This window comes from Lagopus leucura, unplaced genomic scaffold (genome assembly GCF_019238085.1).
Source record: "Lagopus leucura isolate 7727_CA_CO unplaced genomic scaffold, USGS_WTPT01 Super-Scaffold_100027, whole genome shotgun sequence".
NCBI lineage: Eukaryota > Metazoa > Chordata > Aves > Galliformes > Phasianidae > Lagopus > Lagopus leucura.
Genome location: NW_024962278.1, coordinates 627,974 through 645,826, shown reverse-complemented (window position 1 = coordinate 645,826; position 17,853 = coordinate 627,974). Strand labels below are relative to the sequence as shown.

At 42.4% G+C, this 17,853-nt stretch overlaps 1 protein-coding gene across 1 annotated transcript in view; it reads left to right on the top strand.

Moving 5' to 3' along the window:
• Nucleotides 1–17,853, top strand: part of CTNNA1 (catenin alpha 1) — a 106,555-nt gene that overhangs the window by 12,366 nt on the left and 76,336 nt on the right. Inside the window, exons 2-7 of the mRNA XM_042880642.1 lie at nucleotides 1,362–1,468; nucleotides 3,675–3,870; nucleotides 10,856–11,022; nucleotides 11,789–11,908; nucleotides 13,962–14,228; nucleotides 16,841–17,044. Coding sequence (XP_042736576.1) covers nucleotides 1,364–1,468; nucleotides 3,675–3,870; nucleotides 10,856–11,022; nucleotides 11,789–11,908; nucleotides 13,962–14,228; nucleotides 16,841–17,044 — 1,059 coding nt within the window. The 5' untranslated portion in view covers nucleotides 1,362–1,363. The remainder of the gene's footprint in view (nucleotides 1–1,361; nucleotides 1,469–3,674; nucleotides 3,871–10,855; nucleotides 11,023–11,788; nucleotides 11,909–13,961; nucleotides 14,229–16,840; nucleotides 17,045–17,853) is intronic.

Below are 17,853 nucleotides of genomic sequence, written 5' to 3'. Positions count from 1 at the left end.
TAAGGCAGCGTGTGGCAGGGGAGCAGGCCAGTGCTGGGGCTGCAGCCAGGTGCTGCTTAGCCCAACTTCCCCACCTGCTCTCCGAGCTTCTCAAGTGCTGGAGAATTAATGAGAAATAACCATTTGTGTCTGCTGTTCCTGCGTGTGTAACTGTCAGCATTGCTGCGAAGCTCTTAGTTCTTGGTGTGCGTCGTAAACATTGCTGGGTACCAAAATTAGTGCTTTGCCTCCTGCTTCTTAAACATAGTAGGACATCGTGCTTGCCTGGCAGCTCAGGGACATCTGGTGCTGTCAGAGCAGTCTGTCTGCTGAGATGCTGTGCAGACAATGTCCTGTCCAGGGTGAGATTTAAAAATATCAGCTAACAAGTGTTTAAAACAACTCCAACAGCAAGTGCTTGGGAGGAGGGGAGAGGTGGCTTTGTAACTTACTTATTCTTCCTTTCTTAAAACAAAGTTACGAAACTAATTAAGCCCAATTTTGTATTTTGAGGATGAAAATGTTTTAGATGAAATTGGGTGTGTGATTTTCAGGATGACTTGCAGTGCTGTATCGTGGCGGTAACCCAGTGGTTCGTTTGGAGCAGAGCTATTCCAGCAACTTCACTGAACTTCTCCTGTAATCATTTCTGCTGTTCCATTGGGATGTTGGTTTAGAAGAGTAATGGAAAGGAAAGGCTCGGTGACAGCTTTGAAGAGCTCTCTTCATGCAAATCTGTTTTGTTTTGTTTTTTTTCCCCTCCTATGTAAATGTGCAGGGGAAGTGCAGTAGGTCTCTAAGCTGTTAAATATGAACCAGCTGAGTTCTCTGGCTCTGTAAGGCTCTTTTGCTTTTGTACTTGAGATGCTGTGTTGGATGAGCGGGTTGAGCTGGCCCAGCTCTGTGCTTACTGAGGTGCTCAGGGTTTCTGCTTGGCGCCCTGCTGAGCTGGCGGCTGTTGTGCAGCTGGAATGTTTCCATCTGTTGTCCCACTGCCTGGGCTGGGTGCGCAGGGCAGAAGACGTGGGGCAGAGGCTGTTGGTGTGGCCTCGTGCCAGCGCCCCTCGCACCTGTGAAGCTCTTTGGAGACCACGCAGCCTTACTTGTCGTTGTTCTGTTGAAATATTGGGACTTTTGGGTGCTTTGTTGTTGTTTTCAGTTTCTAACCAAAACATAAGGGTGTAAGGTCCACGTGCTTCATAATTAGCCATTAAAAAAGAAAAAAGTTGAACCAAACTATTATTTCCATTCATATTGTAAACTTAATTTACACAGGATGGCTGTGCTGCGCATTTAAAAGCCTCTGTTTTTATTCTGTTTTTCAAATAAATTCTGATGGAGCTGATGAGAACCAAGTTATTCATAGAGCACTTTTCTTCTAGAAATGACGGCTGTTACTGCAGGCAACGTGAACTTCAGATGGGACCCCAAAAGCCTGGAGATCAGAACGCTGGCGGTGGAGAGGCTGCTGGAGCCTCTTGTTACACAGGTAAAGGAGAAAAAAAGGTGTGGGGAACTGCCTTCCTAGGGATGATTACCTGTTCTGATGTGCCACTTCAATCAAGGAACTCAGAGCTTCTAGAAGAACGCTGCAAACCCAGGGAAAGGGTAGAAGGCAGAAATCATTGCTTTGTTTTATTTGAGCCGTTACTGTGCTCAGCTCTGTGCTCCCTCAGTGTGTGATTAGATGCAGCATTTCAACTGGCAGAAGCTGATATGCTGTTTCTCACCTCTATTTTGAGTGGTGTGTTGCTAATTTGTTGTGTATTGACGAAGCTGTGTTGCTGAGGAATGAAAAAAGCCCCTTGCAATGAAGCCCTCAGTGCTTGCTAAAAGGAAGGTCTCCTACGTTTTCTTAAAGATTCTGAAGGGAACCCTAAACATAGGTAGAGAGAATCAGATAAATGCTAAAGTTTCTGATGGATTAGTTTATTAATTTCAAAGCAATGAGGCAACACTTTCCTACTCTGTGTGAGGGGGTGTTTGCAAGCTATCTGTAGCAGCCTCCTGTTGTGTATCAGTTACCAACCCCTCCTAACGGGGTCCCACTTAAGAAATGTGCTTTCATGGCATTTGTTACTGTTTCAGTGTATCAGTTACAATATATGCTTTTTGTTGTTGTTTAATTTCTGCCTAGGCTTTGCACTGGGTTTGTGAATTAAAACTTATGCATGGTGTATGTTGCTCAGTAAAGTGCATGGGGAAGTATAGGAAGACTACGGCGAGCCTTGTGAATGTGATCTGCATCTTTTGGGTATTTTAGAAGTTCTTTGGAAATAATCTTTCTCTTCCAGACCTGGTAGGGTACGCTGGAGAGATTTAACTTATGTTTCTAGTATTATTTTCCTGAGCAGTAGAATTTTTCAAGCGAGAGTATGAATTGGACACGACTGGAGCAAAGCATGAACCGAAGTGATCGAGTTATGTTTCCCATGTGTGTGTCCCCTTATTTGCCATGCTGTAGTCCTTGCTTTTGAAAGAATTTGCCATTCGTTCCCTCTGGGTGCACATCTGGGCTGTAGGGGGTTTGCTGTATAGCTCTGAAGCTGGAGTTACTGGTGGAGTCTTTCCTTATCAGGAGTAGTCCTGATTTGGAAAACTTCACTCAGCAAAGGAGCTTTTTGGCCAACTTCATTGTCTGTAACTTATTACTAAAGTGGCTCAACAGGCAGTACTGACAATCCCAAATTTTGTGAATGATGAGACTGGCAAAACGTGGAGAGGAAAGTTGAGGAAATTGCCTTGCTGCAACCAGCTTTTTATTTGTAGTACATGATGAATTGAGACTCCCAGATCCTAATGCTTTCCACTAAAAAGAGCAGCAATGCTCCCAGCAGATGGCTTTACCTCTCTGAATCAACGTGAACCAACCTACTGAGAAGATGGATTCAGCTCAGAGGACCTTCATGTCAGCAGTCCTTGGGCTTTCCAGAACATTAATTTTTTTAGCATTGTAATTTAATGTCCTTTTGAAATAGCTTTATATGAATTTTGCTAGACTTTAGAAGGGGAGGAAAGAAATGAGAAATGAGTGGGTTTTGTGTGGGTTTTCTGACATTTATATCCATGGGATTGAAGGGGATAGATCTTGATCCTAAGCTAATGGAGTAGCTGGTCATCTGACCAAAGAGGACTCTTCATACTAAAGCCTTACTGGGAGAAACTTGAAACATTCCTTGATTACAGGAGGATTGTGAACATTTGATTTGAGTATTTTTGCACCTGATTGTTTGGCTGCAGTATTCTCTGGTTTTGATTGAAAAGCTGCTGCATTGCTAGATTTCTGTAGATCATGGCTTCAGCCTTGTTTGGAGTCTTTTTACGTCTGGAGAGCTATCCCAATCTATCCTCTAGTTGGTTCCTTTGTGTGTGATGCCAAAGAGCTCTGGTCTGGTTTTGAGATTGCAGTTTATCAAAGATACAAATAGAAATCAATTCTTAAATTTTTCAGGTCTGCTGATGCTTCTGAAAAATCTCTGAGCAGTTTAGCTGAATTTGTAAAGCTCATCTAATGAACCAAAAAGCATGGTAATGTTTAAAGAGAAGAGAAAAACGCTTGTTTGCAAATCTACCCTTTGGAGCTGACAGTAGAGCAAGTATTACAAATACGGTGTTTAAAGAAATTACACGTGCATGACCTTGCTGTCAGGCTGATAAACTTCTAATTTCTTTTTCCCTTCCATTCATACCTCCAGGTTACAACGTTGGTTAACACCAGTAACAAGGGCCCCTCTAATAAAAAGCGAGGGCGCTCTAAGAAGGCCCATGTTTTGGCAGCCTCAGTTGAACAAGCAACAGAGAATTTCTTGGACAAAGGAGACAAAATAGCAAAAGAGAGCCAGTTCCTCAAAGAGGAGCTGGTGGCAGCTGTGGAGGATGTTCGCAAACAAGGTAGGAGCTTCTGGAGCTGGATTTTTTTCACAGTTAATAGAACTGTTTCCATTTCTTTGCTGTTGTTACTAATGATTTTACTTCTCTACTTGTGGATTACTACTCCTCTTCTTGGATTATCAACTTGTTTAGCTGACTTCCTCCAGTTAAAAACATTAACTGGGCAGATCTGGAAATCAAATGTCCCAAGGAGAGATTCAGAGGAGAGACGAAGGTTGAGGCTTTGAAGAATGTAAAAAACAAACAAACAAACCAAAACAAAAAACACCCCAAAAAACACCACCTCAACTTAGGCAGAAAAGTAACCTTCCTCCTTGTAAACCACCGCCTCTAAATGTTATGAAACCACATCTCAAATACTTGTCAATAACTTCTGCAGAATTTGGATGTGTTTAAAACATCATTGGAGGAGGAAAAACTGAGTATTGACTTAGAACTGGATGTCTTGAATATGCAAAATGTAAACAGTGAAAAACAGAATGCAAGGACCTTGATTAAATATTCCAGACTTCCTCCCCCCACTTCTAGTGTTGATTTTTATCATTTGCCTTGTTGCTTTTCTTGCAGGTCTTTTCAAAGGAAGCCTATGGAGCGGCTTACTCTAAAATATGCACTAGTAAATGTTGCTGCTCATAAATCATTTATTGTTCTTCCAGTCATGAGCCTTTTCTACGCTTCAGTGAAACCCAGTCAACTGGTATTAACGGTGGTTGCTGCTGCAGCAAAAAAAAAAAAAACACCCAAAACCTCATTGGCATTAATTACTTGTTTGTAGCTGAAATTGCACAGTGATGAAATATTAGTTGAAAATGGTTTCAGTTCTGGATGTGCCTGGTTGACAGACCAAAGAAAGATCCATGTAAGAAGGCTGCAGTGTAAGGGGCTAATTGAGTTGGTTTAACTTAACAACGACAAACAGCAAAAGATCCTTTTGTCCTGAAGGCTTTTAATTCTTTGGTGCTTGCTTGATTGCTGCTCCATATTGGGAGTTAGAGTTCATCTCTGAATGTCTTCACATCACTCATAGTGATGTTGGTGTGCGAGGGAGTTGTGCTTAGTTCTTGAGAATGTGAAATTGCATTATCTGAATTTGTGTTTGGATATTGCAGTGAGAAGCTGGTAGGAAAAACTGATGCAAGAGGCTTCAGTATGAGTCTTTTGCCCCTTTTTTGTTGAGATGAGGCAAGCCTGATGCCTGAAGTTCCCTGCTCTATTGCTCTTCGGCAGAGGAGGTAGGGTTCAGAGCTGAGAGATGCTGGAGAAAAAATACTTCTACCATAATGTTGTTTTGCTTCTTCATTTCATGCTACCTGTCGCTTGCATGAAGCTTGATGCGCAGGGAAAACATTCTGAGAAGCTGTGTGGATAGTAAGCATTAGACATAAAGATGCAACTGAATACAACCGCTGCCCACAGCAGTTTGTGGGGATGCAGTCGTCATGTGGCTGAGCTGGGGCACACCGTGGGGCTGAGGACTGTGTCCCTGGTGTGGGGCAGTGCCTGGGCAGCCAGAGCAGAGCAACTCGTCAGATGAAGTAGAACCTCAGAGGTAATCAGAAGCAAATGATGGAAAATGAGATGCGACAGACTGTGGAGATGAGGGTTGTTTTGTGGGTTATTGTTGCCCTGCCCAGGGGTCTGTGTTGGGAGGGTTGCACTTTGCTAGCGCTAATGATAGGAGATACAAACTCGCAGAGCACAATTATATGCAGTCTCTGCACTTCAGAAGAGCTTCCAGTGGTGTGGTAGGCCAGTGGAGTTCAGAGACTGGAGAAATGGGAGTGGAACAAACAACCCGTGCCTGCCAGTGCTCAAGGCAGTTGGCTGATGCCTGTAGTAATAGGCTCCAGCTTGTGGTCAGCCCTGAAGCGGTTGGGAAGCTGGACTTGCTAATCTTTGTAGGTGCTTTCCAATTGAGCTAATCTGTTCTAAAACATGTGCTTAGCAAACCTTTTGGGTGCTGGTGCATTTATATGCCATTTGTGATGGGAAGCAAAAAGCAGAGAGATCAGTTTGGTTGCCTGGGTCAGCAGCAGGGCGATAGCAAAGTGGCTGTCTGTGAAAGCAGCAGTAGGACTGTAGATGTGTGCCCAATTTATCTTCAGCAGAAGACAGGAAAATAGAATTAATAGTGTCTCTATTTAGAATAGGGAGAGGTTTAGATACCATAATAAAAAGAGATGAATGAATCTGGACAGAGGTTATGAAGATGATTAGAACAATAGATAACTTGTCTCATCAGAGCAAATTAAAATTTTTTTTTTTAGCCTAGCAAGAAGATTGAGGGGATACATGATTTTAGTGAGCACACTTGCTCATAGAATCTATTTGTTGGGGGTAAAAACAAAGAAGTGGAAAGAGCTATTTAGAATGAAGGATAGCATGGCTACATACTAAATCAATGTAAGTGGATCACTTCAAAGTCTTCCTGATTTTAGAATGGAAGAATAAATTACAACTTGCTTAAAATATTAAACAGCTTCACAGAAAATCCAGAGTAAGATTTCTGACCATGTAAGGCTATGGACTTCTGACTTCTTTTGAAGCAGTGAAACTTCTTAAAGGAAAAATGTTAGTGGAAACAAAACTGCAGTGTTTTTTCCTGCTGTGGCTTTAGGAAAACAGTAGTGGTGAGAAAATGTCTGATGTGAGCTTTGATTTCAGCACCCTTGTGGTATGTGTTACTCTGATTTTTGCCATTACAACTTTGCTGGGTAATAGAAGGGGTCATAACAGCCTTGCCTGTTCTTATTTCCCCTTCTGCAAGCTCCTGCTCTGTGCTTGATGTTGTTATAGGGGTTTGCCCTCTCTGAAGAACCGAGGCCTGGTGCAGGTTGAAGTGGCAGCTGTTGGAGCTGTTATGAAACCAGCAGGGTATTTATCCAGATGCTGGGTACTAAGGCGGGCTGTGAGCTCTGAGGTCAAGAAGGGAGCTTCCCTTGGGTTGTGCTGACCAGGCTATTCCTGTTCTCCTCCCAAGCAGGCTGTGGTTTGCTGCCTCTGTATCAGTGTGTTAGCTTACACTGCGGAGCCTCGCGCTGCCTTCTTACTGTTGCGTTTCTTCCAGTGGTGTTTTTACATTAAAGACCAGATATTAAAGCTTAAAATTAGAAAGCGTAAAGCTGTGTATTGGGTTTGAGGTAAGAGAATGGATAATCTTTGTAGTCCTGGGGGGTTTTGGTTGTTCCAGGGTTGCACTGCAGAGCAGTGGACAGACTATTCAGCATTGTTACTCTCAGCCCTATGCTTGAGTGAAGCTTTCTTCAAAACTGAATGGGGGTTTGAGGAATTATGAAAGCATAAGGAAGGTGTTTTTTTAATCTGTACTTCACATGAGATGCACAGCTTACAGAAGAGCAGAAGGAAGCCAGCTGCACAAATAGCATAGTTAAGCACTGAATTCTTCTTGGAAAACTCAACTTTACAAGTCTGTTGTGACCAATTAGCTTAATTTCTTGAAAGATTGCAGAGTTTTTGCTTGTTCTCCTGCAAGAAAAACATTTTTGGAGAGTGCCTCTTGTTGTATTGAAGTAATTCCCCAGCACAGGACTGGAGACCCTTGAAAAGCTGTAAGCGAAGGGAGCTCCGAGACAGCTCTTGGCAGGCTGCAGATGAGTGCTACATGTGGCATATGGATTTAACTGAAGGTACAGTTTGAAGAATTAACCATTTTTTGTTTCCCTAAGCATCAGTTCCCCATATTCATGTGGCAAAAGGAAACGTGAAATCTGAGCTGTAATAAGGAATCAATGAGTGTCTGTTGGAGTCAGTTTGAGACCGTGTCCTTCATATCAGGAAGCCAGGGCAGCCCACTGTGCCCCTGTGGAGGACAGTGAAGGCAGCAGCAGTGGAATGGAGGAAGCATTACACAGAGTAACATGGCGTTCAGGCTCTGACTTTATCTTCACCATCATTTGGCAGGGAACGGGGGGCTCTGCAGAGATGAATTGGTGTTGTGCATAGGCAGAGGTATGGCGTGGGTGAGAGCAGTGAGCGGCGCGACCACAGGATGGGGGCACCGATGGCTGTCCAGGCAAAGGCATGGCCAGTCACACTGGTGGCTGCCAGGTCTGTAAATGGCTCTGAAATGCTGGGGAAGAGTATGCAGGAAAGGACGTGCTGATAGCATGCCTTGTGATTCTGATACTGAGAGTGAAGCAGCCTGGAGACAGGCTTTAATCTGCAGGGTGCTGAAGGGCACAAGATGATGAGCGTGGGTTCGTAGCTTGAAGGGAAAAAAAATAAGTGAATGCCTGCGTGTCCCCTAAATGCACATAGGTCTCCCCTCCTCTGCTCTGCTCAGCCAGCGCTCGCACAGGGCACGGAGCAAGCCTCTTCTGTCATGGTCATCTGCAGCATGCTGCTGGGGAGGATTAATAGTGCTGTCTGAAAGTGCTGTCAGAGCCTGTGGGCATGGTGGGAATGAGAGTAGAAAATGGGTAATTTTCTTTTGATGGACTAAAATCTTAATATTTCTGAAATGGGCTTTGTTCCATTAGATTTAATTGAATTCTTAGTATTTTATTGACAAGATCATATGTGGCTACCATTGCCTGTTCTTTTCTTGGTTCTTTTATTATCTTTCCTTTATAGTATCTAGTGAAAAATCTGAGGTGATATAGGAAAAACAGATTACTCCTATAAGAATTCATATCAGCTGTATAATCTGAGTTGCAGTCTGACACTTCTGTGGTGTATATCTTTAACTCTTAAATCCCATTTTCAAGCTTGCATTCTAACCTCTGGCTTGGGTTTGAAAATGAGAAGATTATATTGCATCCAACTCCTGATGTACACCACGAGCAGCAGCAGTGCAGAGGCTGGGGCAGGGTTCCTTCCTGTGCTTTGAGTCTGGTTACAGTAAGCACATCTCCTGAGGCTTCTGTAGCAGAAGTCTGGAAGTTGGCTTTCTTCAATTGGTGGGGAAAATAAATAAATAAATAAATAAATGCAATGGTTTTTAAATTTAATCTTCCATTAATTTGGTGAAGCCAGTTATCTTCTGACACTCTGACGAGCTGTTTGAAACTTACTGAATCTTTAAAATCTCTCATTAAAATAAAAAGGGAGAGCATTTCATTTCAGGACTAGCATGTAAGGTGGTGATTTAAGCGACAGATGAAAGATGATCTTGTTTTTTAGCCTCATTTAGTGATTTCTGAGGTTTGAGTGAACTGAGTGGCCACCTCCAAGTTGTTTTGAATAGGAAAACAGTGTTTTCTTTCTTTGGGGGGGGGGAGGGGGGAGGAAGAAAGTGAGAATTTTACATATAAACAAGGGAGGAAATATGGCAGAACCAAGCTCATGACAAATATATCTGAAATCCTGAGGTTGTTCATACATGCATTTATTTTTTTTTTTTACTTGTGGTAAAATGAATTTCACTATTATTTGTCTCTTCTAGGATAAATAGTCGTGTCAGCTACATAATTTCATAATCTCATGGCTCGTTGTTTTCTAGCACTGGAGGAATATTGTCCTTCACCCGTGTGAAAAACTATGGCTCTTAATGCTTGTTAAAGTAATGAGTCATAGCCCTCAAAAAGTTGGGTGGGAGATAGTTGTAGATTGATGCTTATAGCTGGTCTGTACTTGCACAGCAGGTTTGTCATATGTCACAGTGCTGAAGTAGTGCATTTTTTATCTTAAAATGTTGTATGCCATTCTTGGAAGTAGTGTTTAAGATGATGGAAGGATGTTGCACAGGAGGGAGCATCTGAACAGAACGGAGTGTCTGCGTGTGGTTGCTTGGACAGGCTGGCGGCTGTGCTGGAAACTTCCAGGGCAAGTGTGTGATGGTTAACTTCAAGTTCTCTGCTCCTAGGTGATTTTGAGTGGTTAAAGTGTGCCTCCCATCAGGGTGGTGCTCCTGACTGCTTGGCCATGGGAGTTGCTTATGGGCACGGTCATACCGCAGCATCACCATGAGATTCAGGTGCAGATCTCTCCCAGTGCTGATTTGGTGGTGGGGACACTGGGTAGCTCTCCCTTCTGAAGCATTATTTGAAGTTCTTTTCTCATCTGTGAGAAATGTGCTGTTTGTGTTCTGGCACTTGGCCAGATGGGCATTTCTCAAACAGGTTTGGGAAGCCTCTGGCACAGCAGTCAGCCACTAAACAGTCAGTATGCTTTTCTGGTCATCTCTGATTGCCCACGAATCTGTGGCCTTGAGCACCCAATGTTTTCTAAACTATAACCTAACTGTTCTCCGAATGTTTCCAAAATGCAAGGAGGTCAAAGAGCAATTATGTGGATTCCAAACCTAGTTGCTGTGCAGGAGTTGAGCTGGTAGGAACAAAATGCTGCCCTTGAAAGGAGGAGGACAAAAAAGGCTGGTTTTATTCCTCCGAATATATGCAGAAATTACTGTTCTGGCTTCTGGATGAATTTTTCTAGCTGTTTAAAGCAGCTTTTGCTTTCATAGTTATCCTGTTGCACTGTTACTATCTGAAATCCAGATTCTCTCCTGCAGCAGATGCAGCCCCACAGGCTATGAAATGCTGGAGCGTGTCAGGAAGCAGAGCCTTGCCCTGCCTGCAGACTGCGGCGCAGCCGGCCAGGTCCTGGCTCCCAGTTGTTTACAGCCCTACGAGCTGTGGCACTTCTCTGTGCTTACAGGGTGTTCTGCTGCCTTCTGCTTGAAAGCAGAGCTTCCACTTAACGAAGGTGCTGTCATGTGTGGAATAGCCATACACTGCAGTTGTGCAAGTAACAGCAGTGCCACTTGTATTTGCCCCTCCTGAGGACTCTGGTACACCAAAGCACCTGCGTAATTTGTAGGAGGGATCAAAGTGTGACTTCCAAACCCTTCCTCCCTCATGCACCACTCCTTCAGTGCTGTGATGACATGCTTGGAGACGGCAGAAATGCTGGCTGTACTTAAACAAATGCTTTTTGTTGTCACAGCCCAGACTGTCTTTCTCAAGAACTCTTACGCCCTGAAAGAAATGCTGTGACAGTAACGTGGGGCCTTCTCCTCTTGCAGGTGACCTGATGAAGAGTGCCTCGGGGGAGTTTGCTGATGACCCCTGCTCCTCGGTGAAGCGCGGCAACATGGTGCGAGCGGCGCGTGCCCTGCTCTCCGCAGTGACTCGGCTGCTCATTCTGGCAGACATGGCAGACGTCTACAAGCTGTTGGTTCAACTGAAAGTAGTAAGTGCAGGCCTGAGCTGTGCCTGGTGTGCCACGCTGAGCCTGGAGCTCTCGCTCGCAGTGATTTGCCTCTGGAGCACTGAAGGCTGGGGGACTTTTTCTCGTAGCGTGCAACTGATGAGTGTAAAAACAACCAGCAGACACTGTCCGTAGCTTTTGATGCTGTGTTGCACTTTGTTCTCAACTTTTAGTGTTGAGACTAATGCACCGTGATCTGTGAATTGCAGAAGATTTGATAATTAAATCTTTTAATCATAAAGAAGTAACTTGGTTTTCTCATTGACTTCTACTCTCTTCTAGCTAGCAGATATGACTAGCTATTAGTACCAAAAGTAGCTTCAGTGGATTGAATAAAAATGAATATGATTAACATTTTTTTTTTTTTTTTTAATATATTTGCAAGTAGGAAGTGGCTGGTTTGTGTGGAAATTGAGATGCAGTGAGCCTCAATATTGGGTTGACTTCATCTGGGGTTTGAGGTTCTGTCCTTGGCAGCCACAGCTCCAATGGGGCCCTGGTCTCTTCCAGTTATGCATTCTTGGCTGTCCCTGGTAGCTAATGACTCTGAAAGGGTACCTGAGCTTGAGGTATAGTTAGCCTTGACATGTCTCTCCTCTTAAAAAAACCAACCAAACAAACAAACAAAAAAAAACCACAAAAGAAAGGAGAGAAAAATCACTTTGTCTGCTTTGAAACGTATTCTAAATAGTCTTGTAAACTGTGAACTGTATTACTTGGGAAAAAATGAATATATCTATTCTTTTAGGTAGAAGAAGGTATCTTGAAATTAAGGAATGCTGGCACCGAGCAGGATCTGGGTATCCAATACAAAGCCCTCAAGCCAGAAGTGGACAAACTTAACATAATGGCAGCCAAAAGACAGCAGGTATAGTGATGGCAGTTCTTATTTCTGTATGCTGTTTCTTATTCTTTTTCAAAATAAGAAAATGAGGCAGCCTTGCTGCTCTGAGAGGCTACCTATTGCTTCTACTAATTTTTTTACTTTTTGTTTGTTTTGGAATACTTTGTCTTGCACTCGGTGACGTTTAGGAAACCGAATGGCACTTGCCTGGTAAGCAGAAAATCTGCTCAGCTGTAAAACACTGCTTCTGACTGAAGTGTCCATGCTAGCATTTGTTTATGTTAATGCTTTAGTACCTTTGTGAAATGCTGCTTCTATAGAATTGCACTGGTGCATGTCAGGACATCCATTTTGAAGCAGTGCAGGTATGGGTAAGGAAAGAGGGTTGGATGTGACTTAGTGCTTGGTGCTCTCACCACAAGACCACGCTGTCTTTGTGGCTCACACCGATGTACTGTCATGGCTAGGGGTAGAATTGCAGCTCTTCTCAATGCACCACACCAAGGCTAGTCTTGAAGTCCCCATTTGAGAAAGGTTTTAAGGTCCTGTGCTTTGTGTATGTTCTGTGTTTGCATAGCTATCACTAGGCCTCAACTGCATGCAGAATTTGCTTTTGTACAACATGACTGTTGTGACTCATTCCTATGTAAGGTAAGTCTTAAGGGAAAGGTGTAGGCAGTCTGATTTATCTGAAATAGCGTAGTTTTTGTAGACTGTATTTTTTTGTTCTGCTGATCTATACAAACCCAAACTGTTTATGCACCTCTAACGCTGCTTGTTTTCTTGCATGGATTTATCTTTGAAAATAAACTGGGAACAGTTTTAAATGGATTGCTGGTTGGTTATGTATCTGGGATCTGATTGCGGTAAACGGGGATGGGGTTGTGATGGCAATACAATAAATGTCCTTAAACTGCTTTGTGATGGATTGTTTTACACTGTGGGAAGTGGTTGTGTTAAATCTGTAAATCTGAAAGCCTGCTTGGAGTGCCCTCGCTGCTTAGTGTGTGTCTTAAGAGGTCGTGTATTACTCATTCATTTTTAAGAGTCTGTCAGATTATTTATTTTTTTCTGCTGGTAAGGCAGCCCACTTCATTTTCATCACCTCTCTGTAAGACTGAAGAGGTAACTTTAGAGTGTTTGTGCTGCTAATAATTGGGTTACTTTTCCTTTTTAGAAACTCTGCTGCTTGTGCAGGACTCAGAAGCTCTCTCCATTCATAGTACTTAGATTCCAAAGCAGAGATGATGATGCTTTAAAGAACTGCAGCACTGAGTATTTGTGAAAGGACCTATGGGCTTACTCAATCCTCAGTCTTAAATTAGTTATAATTATAGTCATTGGTTAATTTTCTCCATTTGGAGATGGACAAGAAGTTGAGTGATATTCTTGTTCTTCTGAAACGAAGTGTGTGAGTCTTTGAGGGGAGTGAACTCCATCCTCTAGGTGTGATTAAAGAAAACATACTGGTTCTGAGCATTGGAGTTAAATTTAAGATCTGACTTCTTAGATGCAGAATTCATGACGTGGTTCCTGTGGTTGAACTGCTCCATGCAGAACAACCGTGTGAATTTCTCACAATCTCTGTGCTGGTTGCACACACTCATTGGATTAATTACTTCTGAAACAGAGCCAGAAGACTAATGTCAGTGATTGTCAGAGATTACCTCTCTTTTTTTCTTCCTCTGGTTAAATGATGCTTGTCACTTACCTCTTGGCATCCTAAAGCACAGATGGAAAAGTGAGGTCACAGCTTCTGAGTTCTCCTGATGTAGCGGTATTGTCTGCGTTCAGTGCTGGTCCTTTGCTGTGGCAAGGAGCAGACATGCCTTGGATTTTGAAATGTGGAACTGTGAATTGCCCTGTAATACTGCTTTTATTTGAGTTTTTATGGAGCTGTTGTGTTCTGAGATTAGTTGAGCTATTAATAATAGGAAATGGGGAAAGCTCAAGGTTGAATTAGACTTGAACATGCTAAGCAAAGAATCTGCCTGTCTCTTGAAGATGCGGGAAGGCAGTATATGGATCATGTGTGGGGACTGCTTTCAATTGCTTCTTTCTTCAATTTTCCTAATAGGAATTGAAAGATGTGGGTCACCGTGATCAGATGGCGGCAGCCAGAGGAATCCTGCAGAAGAATGTTCCTATTCTCTATACTGCATCTCAGGCCTGTCTGCAGCACCCTGATGTGGCTGCGTACAAAGCGAACCGGGACTTGATCTACAAACAGCTTCAGCAAGCAGTCACGGGCATCTCCAACGCAGCTCAAGCAACTGCATCAGATGATGCTGCCCAGCAGCAGGGTGGAGGTGGAGAGCTGGCTTATGCTCTGAACAATTTTGATGTAAGTTCTGAACCTGTACATGAAAAGTGGCAACTCCAAGTATTGTGTTTGCTTACGTGATTTATAAGCAACATCTTTTGTTTGTTACCCAAAAAAACCCAGTTTTCTACTGAAAACCTGCAAGTCCCAGGTGAAGCAGGCTTTTATTTTTTTCAAAATTGGCTCTTTCAAAACGAGGATTGATAAAATATAGAAAGGAGAAATGCAGTTCTTGATGATTGAAGGCTGTCAAGTTAAACTAGCACAAAAATAGCTGTTAGCCTACTGCTATGTTAGATGTAAGCCTTTGGTTTATTTGAAATTGATTATTTCATAATATATTTATGTAATTTATTCTTGTGGGTGGCAGAAATGACTTATTAGAAGTGAATAACGTATTTAGAATTGCCCAAACCTACCTATTGAGAAGAACATAGAGTGGGAAGTTTAATGTGATACCTAGTTGGGAACGAAGTCACTTTTAAACCAGTGTGTTGCACTGATCTGTCATTTTCTTTGTCTTGTGTTCTGTAAGTTACCAAGGATAGCCATGTGCTTTTACTGAGAATACTTTCCTTCTGAAGCCAGTATTCTGTGTCTACTACTGATCCAGTCTGAGAATTTTAAACACCTTGGAAGTAGCTTCCCTCTAAAACTTTTTTTAATGTCACAAGGCTGTCAGTCACAAAACTCTTAGTACTTTTTTTGCCAAATATTGTTCACCTTTTCCTCTTGCTCTTGCCACCCCTGCTTCTCTATGTTACTTTATTCCGTATATCTTAACTTCTTTTAACATCTCCCTAAAGGATGAAATACTATTTGAGGTTTTCCCTGTACTGAATATGAAGCCTTTCTCTGTCATCTCTTGGGTTACAAGAGGACACTGTGGTTATCTTGATCTTTGTGACAGATTTCAGCTTTAAATCTATCTCAAATTCTGTCAGTTGTATATTCAGTTACATATGTTTGAAGAACGTGTATTGGGTTAACACCCAAAGGATCACAGGTTTGATCAGATCTGTAGGATGGGAAGGCAGTTCCAGGACCAGCACACGATGCTGAGGACTGGCTCTGGTACGTAGAATTGAAGAACATGTCAGTTCCAATTTGTATATTGGCTAATCTTGCTCCAGCCATTTAATATGATTTGTGCTGTGTGCTCATATTTTACTGTGAGCTCTCTAATATATGGTCAGAGACTTATTGAGTGCTTTAGCTTGCATTGAGGTCTGAACTTTAGTTTCCCATACTGCGGCTCGCTAACAGCACCAGGGCTTGCTCAGCAGGCCAGCCTGAATAGGCATTGTGTGCAATGGCTTTGTCTGCTCGGCCTTGCCAAAAGAGACAGGCAAAACAAATGTGCCCAGGTTCTCTGCAGATGTTATCCCTGCACTTCATTTCCTGTTAACATGTCAGTGTTATTGTGCTTTTGTTACAGAGGTTTTGCACGTCCCTCCCAAATGCTTCAGTGTTTCTGCTGCGATGGTAAAATATTAAATGACTACCAGAAGATAACAAGATAGTGATTATCTCTCATTTATGTGGTGTAATTCTGGGGTCGTAGCATACCACCACTGCATTACCTGAATAGCTAGAATTTTCAGGAAAAATGGGAATATTAGAAGAACGTGTGCTGTTTCTAAACCTGCTGTGAATTCTGTGGTTACTCAGCTGGGAGACTAATTGTGCTGACATTAATGTTGAAATTAGCTGGCATACAAACTGACTGTAGAAAACTCCCATTGCAAAAAGCTTTAGGGCTTCTTTCATGAGTTATCTGCATCTTTCCATCCTGCCCCTTAATTGGGAGAAAACCTATGCAAACCCTAAACAAATCTGTAAACCTTGAAATGGTCATGTTATTTTCCTTAAACTGCAGAACCTGTTTAAATAAGCCACCTGGAAGTAATCACAAGGTGGTGTATGCTACATTACTTCTTCCTGGTGAGCACTGGATTGTGATGTTGGCCCCCTGAAAAGCAGATACATCAGTATTGCTTATTTAGCCTCAGGTTTCTCAATACGAGCTGTGCTTACTAATCGTCCTTCAAAATGAAGCTGATAGACTTCTGCCATGAAGAAATCAATTTATATGCTATGCTAGTCATATGTTCTTTTACATGAATTTGAAAATACTGTTGTTTACCTGTTATAATTGCATACTAGTAAAGGAAGGAGGACTTGATAAACCAGGACAGCGGATTATTGTATATAGGGCTAATTTTGGACATTTGTTTTTCTTGGGGATTTTTTTGTTCGTGATGAGGTAATTATATCTGACAAGTTTAAATAGTGAAGGCATGTCCGGATTGACATATAGTTAAGAAGAGTTCTGTGCTTTGAACTTTATTAGTGCTGGCACACTTGATTTTTGCCATTCATATAATGAGACTTCTTGTGGCTGAGTTGGGTTTAGCTGTCAAAGCAGCACAAGAAATGACTAGCAATCTGATGTGCTGGGGAACCTGTTAGTAATTTTACTAAGCTACTCAAGAAAATCACTCTCAGTGCCAAAATTCTGTTTGCTTTTTATGCCTCATCAGGGAGTTGTGTTAACGTTGGTCTTTCTGATGACCTAACAGTAACTTACTGCTCAGCCTGACTGCTCACTTCCGAAATCTTTATTTTACCAGAAACAGATAATTGTGGATCCATCGACCTTCAGTGAGGAACGTTTCAGGCCTTCTCTGGAAGAGCGCCTGGAGAGCATCATTAGTGGAGCAGCCCTGATGGCTGATTCATCCTGCACACGTGATGACCGACGGGAACGTATAGTTGCAGAGTGTAATGCGGTGCGACAGGCCTTGCAGGATCTACTTTCAGAGTACATGGGGAATGTGAGTATCTTCTGTTCTGTTTGTTTATTTAGTTTCTGTGTTTTTTAACTCCACGTGATTATCCAAAAGGGGGGATGGCTGCAGGTCTGAAAGCTGGTCTGCTCTGTCCTCAAATAGGACAGGAGCATTAACCAAGAGTCCTGAAAGGCTTGTCAGAAGGCCAGCCTGGAGGCTGAATCAAGTGCATTTAGATCAGCTGTGATACTTACCTTAAGATTGATCTCTGCTCTTCAGAAATGGTTATCATAGCATTAACCCTTCAGTGCTGTTTTTGGTTATAACTCTTACATATTGGTTTGTATTATAGAAATCCTGGAATTAGCCTGTCTTCCCCACCAGATCAGTCTGCGTAAGGTAACTTAGCCTATGGGAAATGAATTCTTAGCCAAAGTAATAGATTTTTCAGAACCAAGTTGATTTGCTGTTGCTACTCCATTTAATCAGGAAAGATGTACAAAGATAAAACTGAATACCGAGTAAGAAATTCTGGGAACAGTTTGGTGTAAATGTTGGAGTGAGCATCTAGCACTGGTACATTACACTGCTTGTAAGCACACAGTATTTGAAGCCTGAGTGTATTTTTGCAGTTAGAAGTGTTATGTCATGAAGATGAGCTGCTGAGTTTGAAGGCATCATGATATAATATCAGATGCTGCCTCTTTCTTGGCTTGAGGGATTTTAATCTGAGCAACTTTAGCAGTGTTGAAGGGTGAGCTGGAGGTATCATAAGATTTAAACAATGTCAAGTCTCTAAACTTAAATACTCTTAAAAGACAATTGGTTTCAGATGAAAAGTTGTGGAAATCACA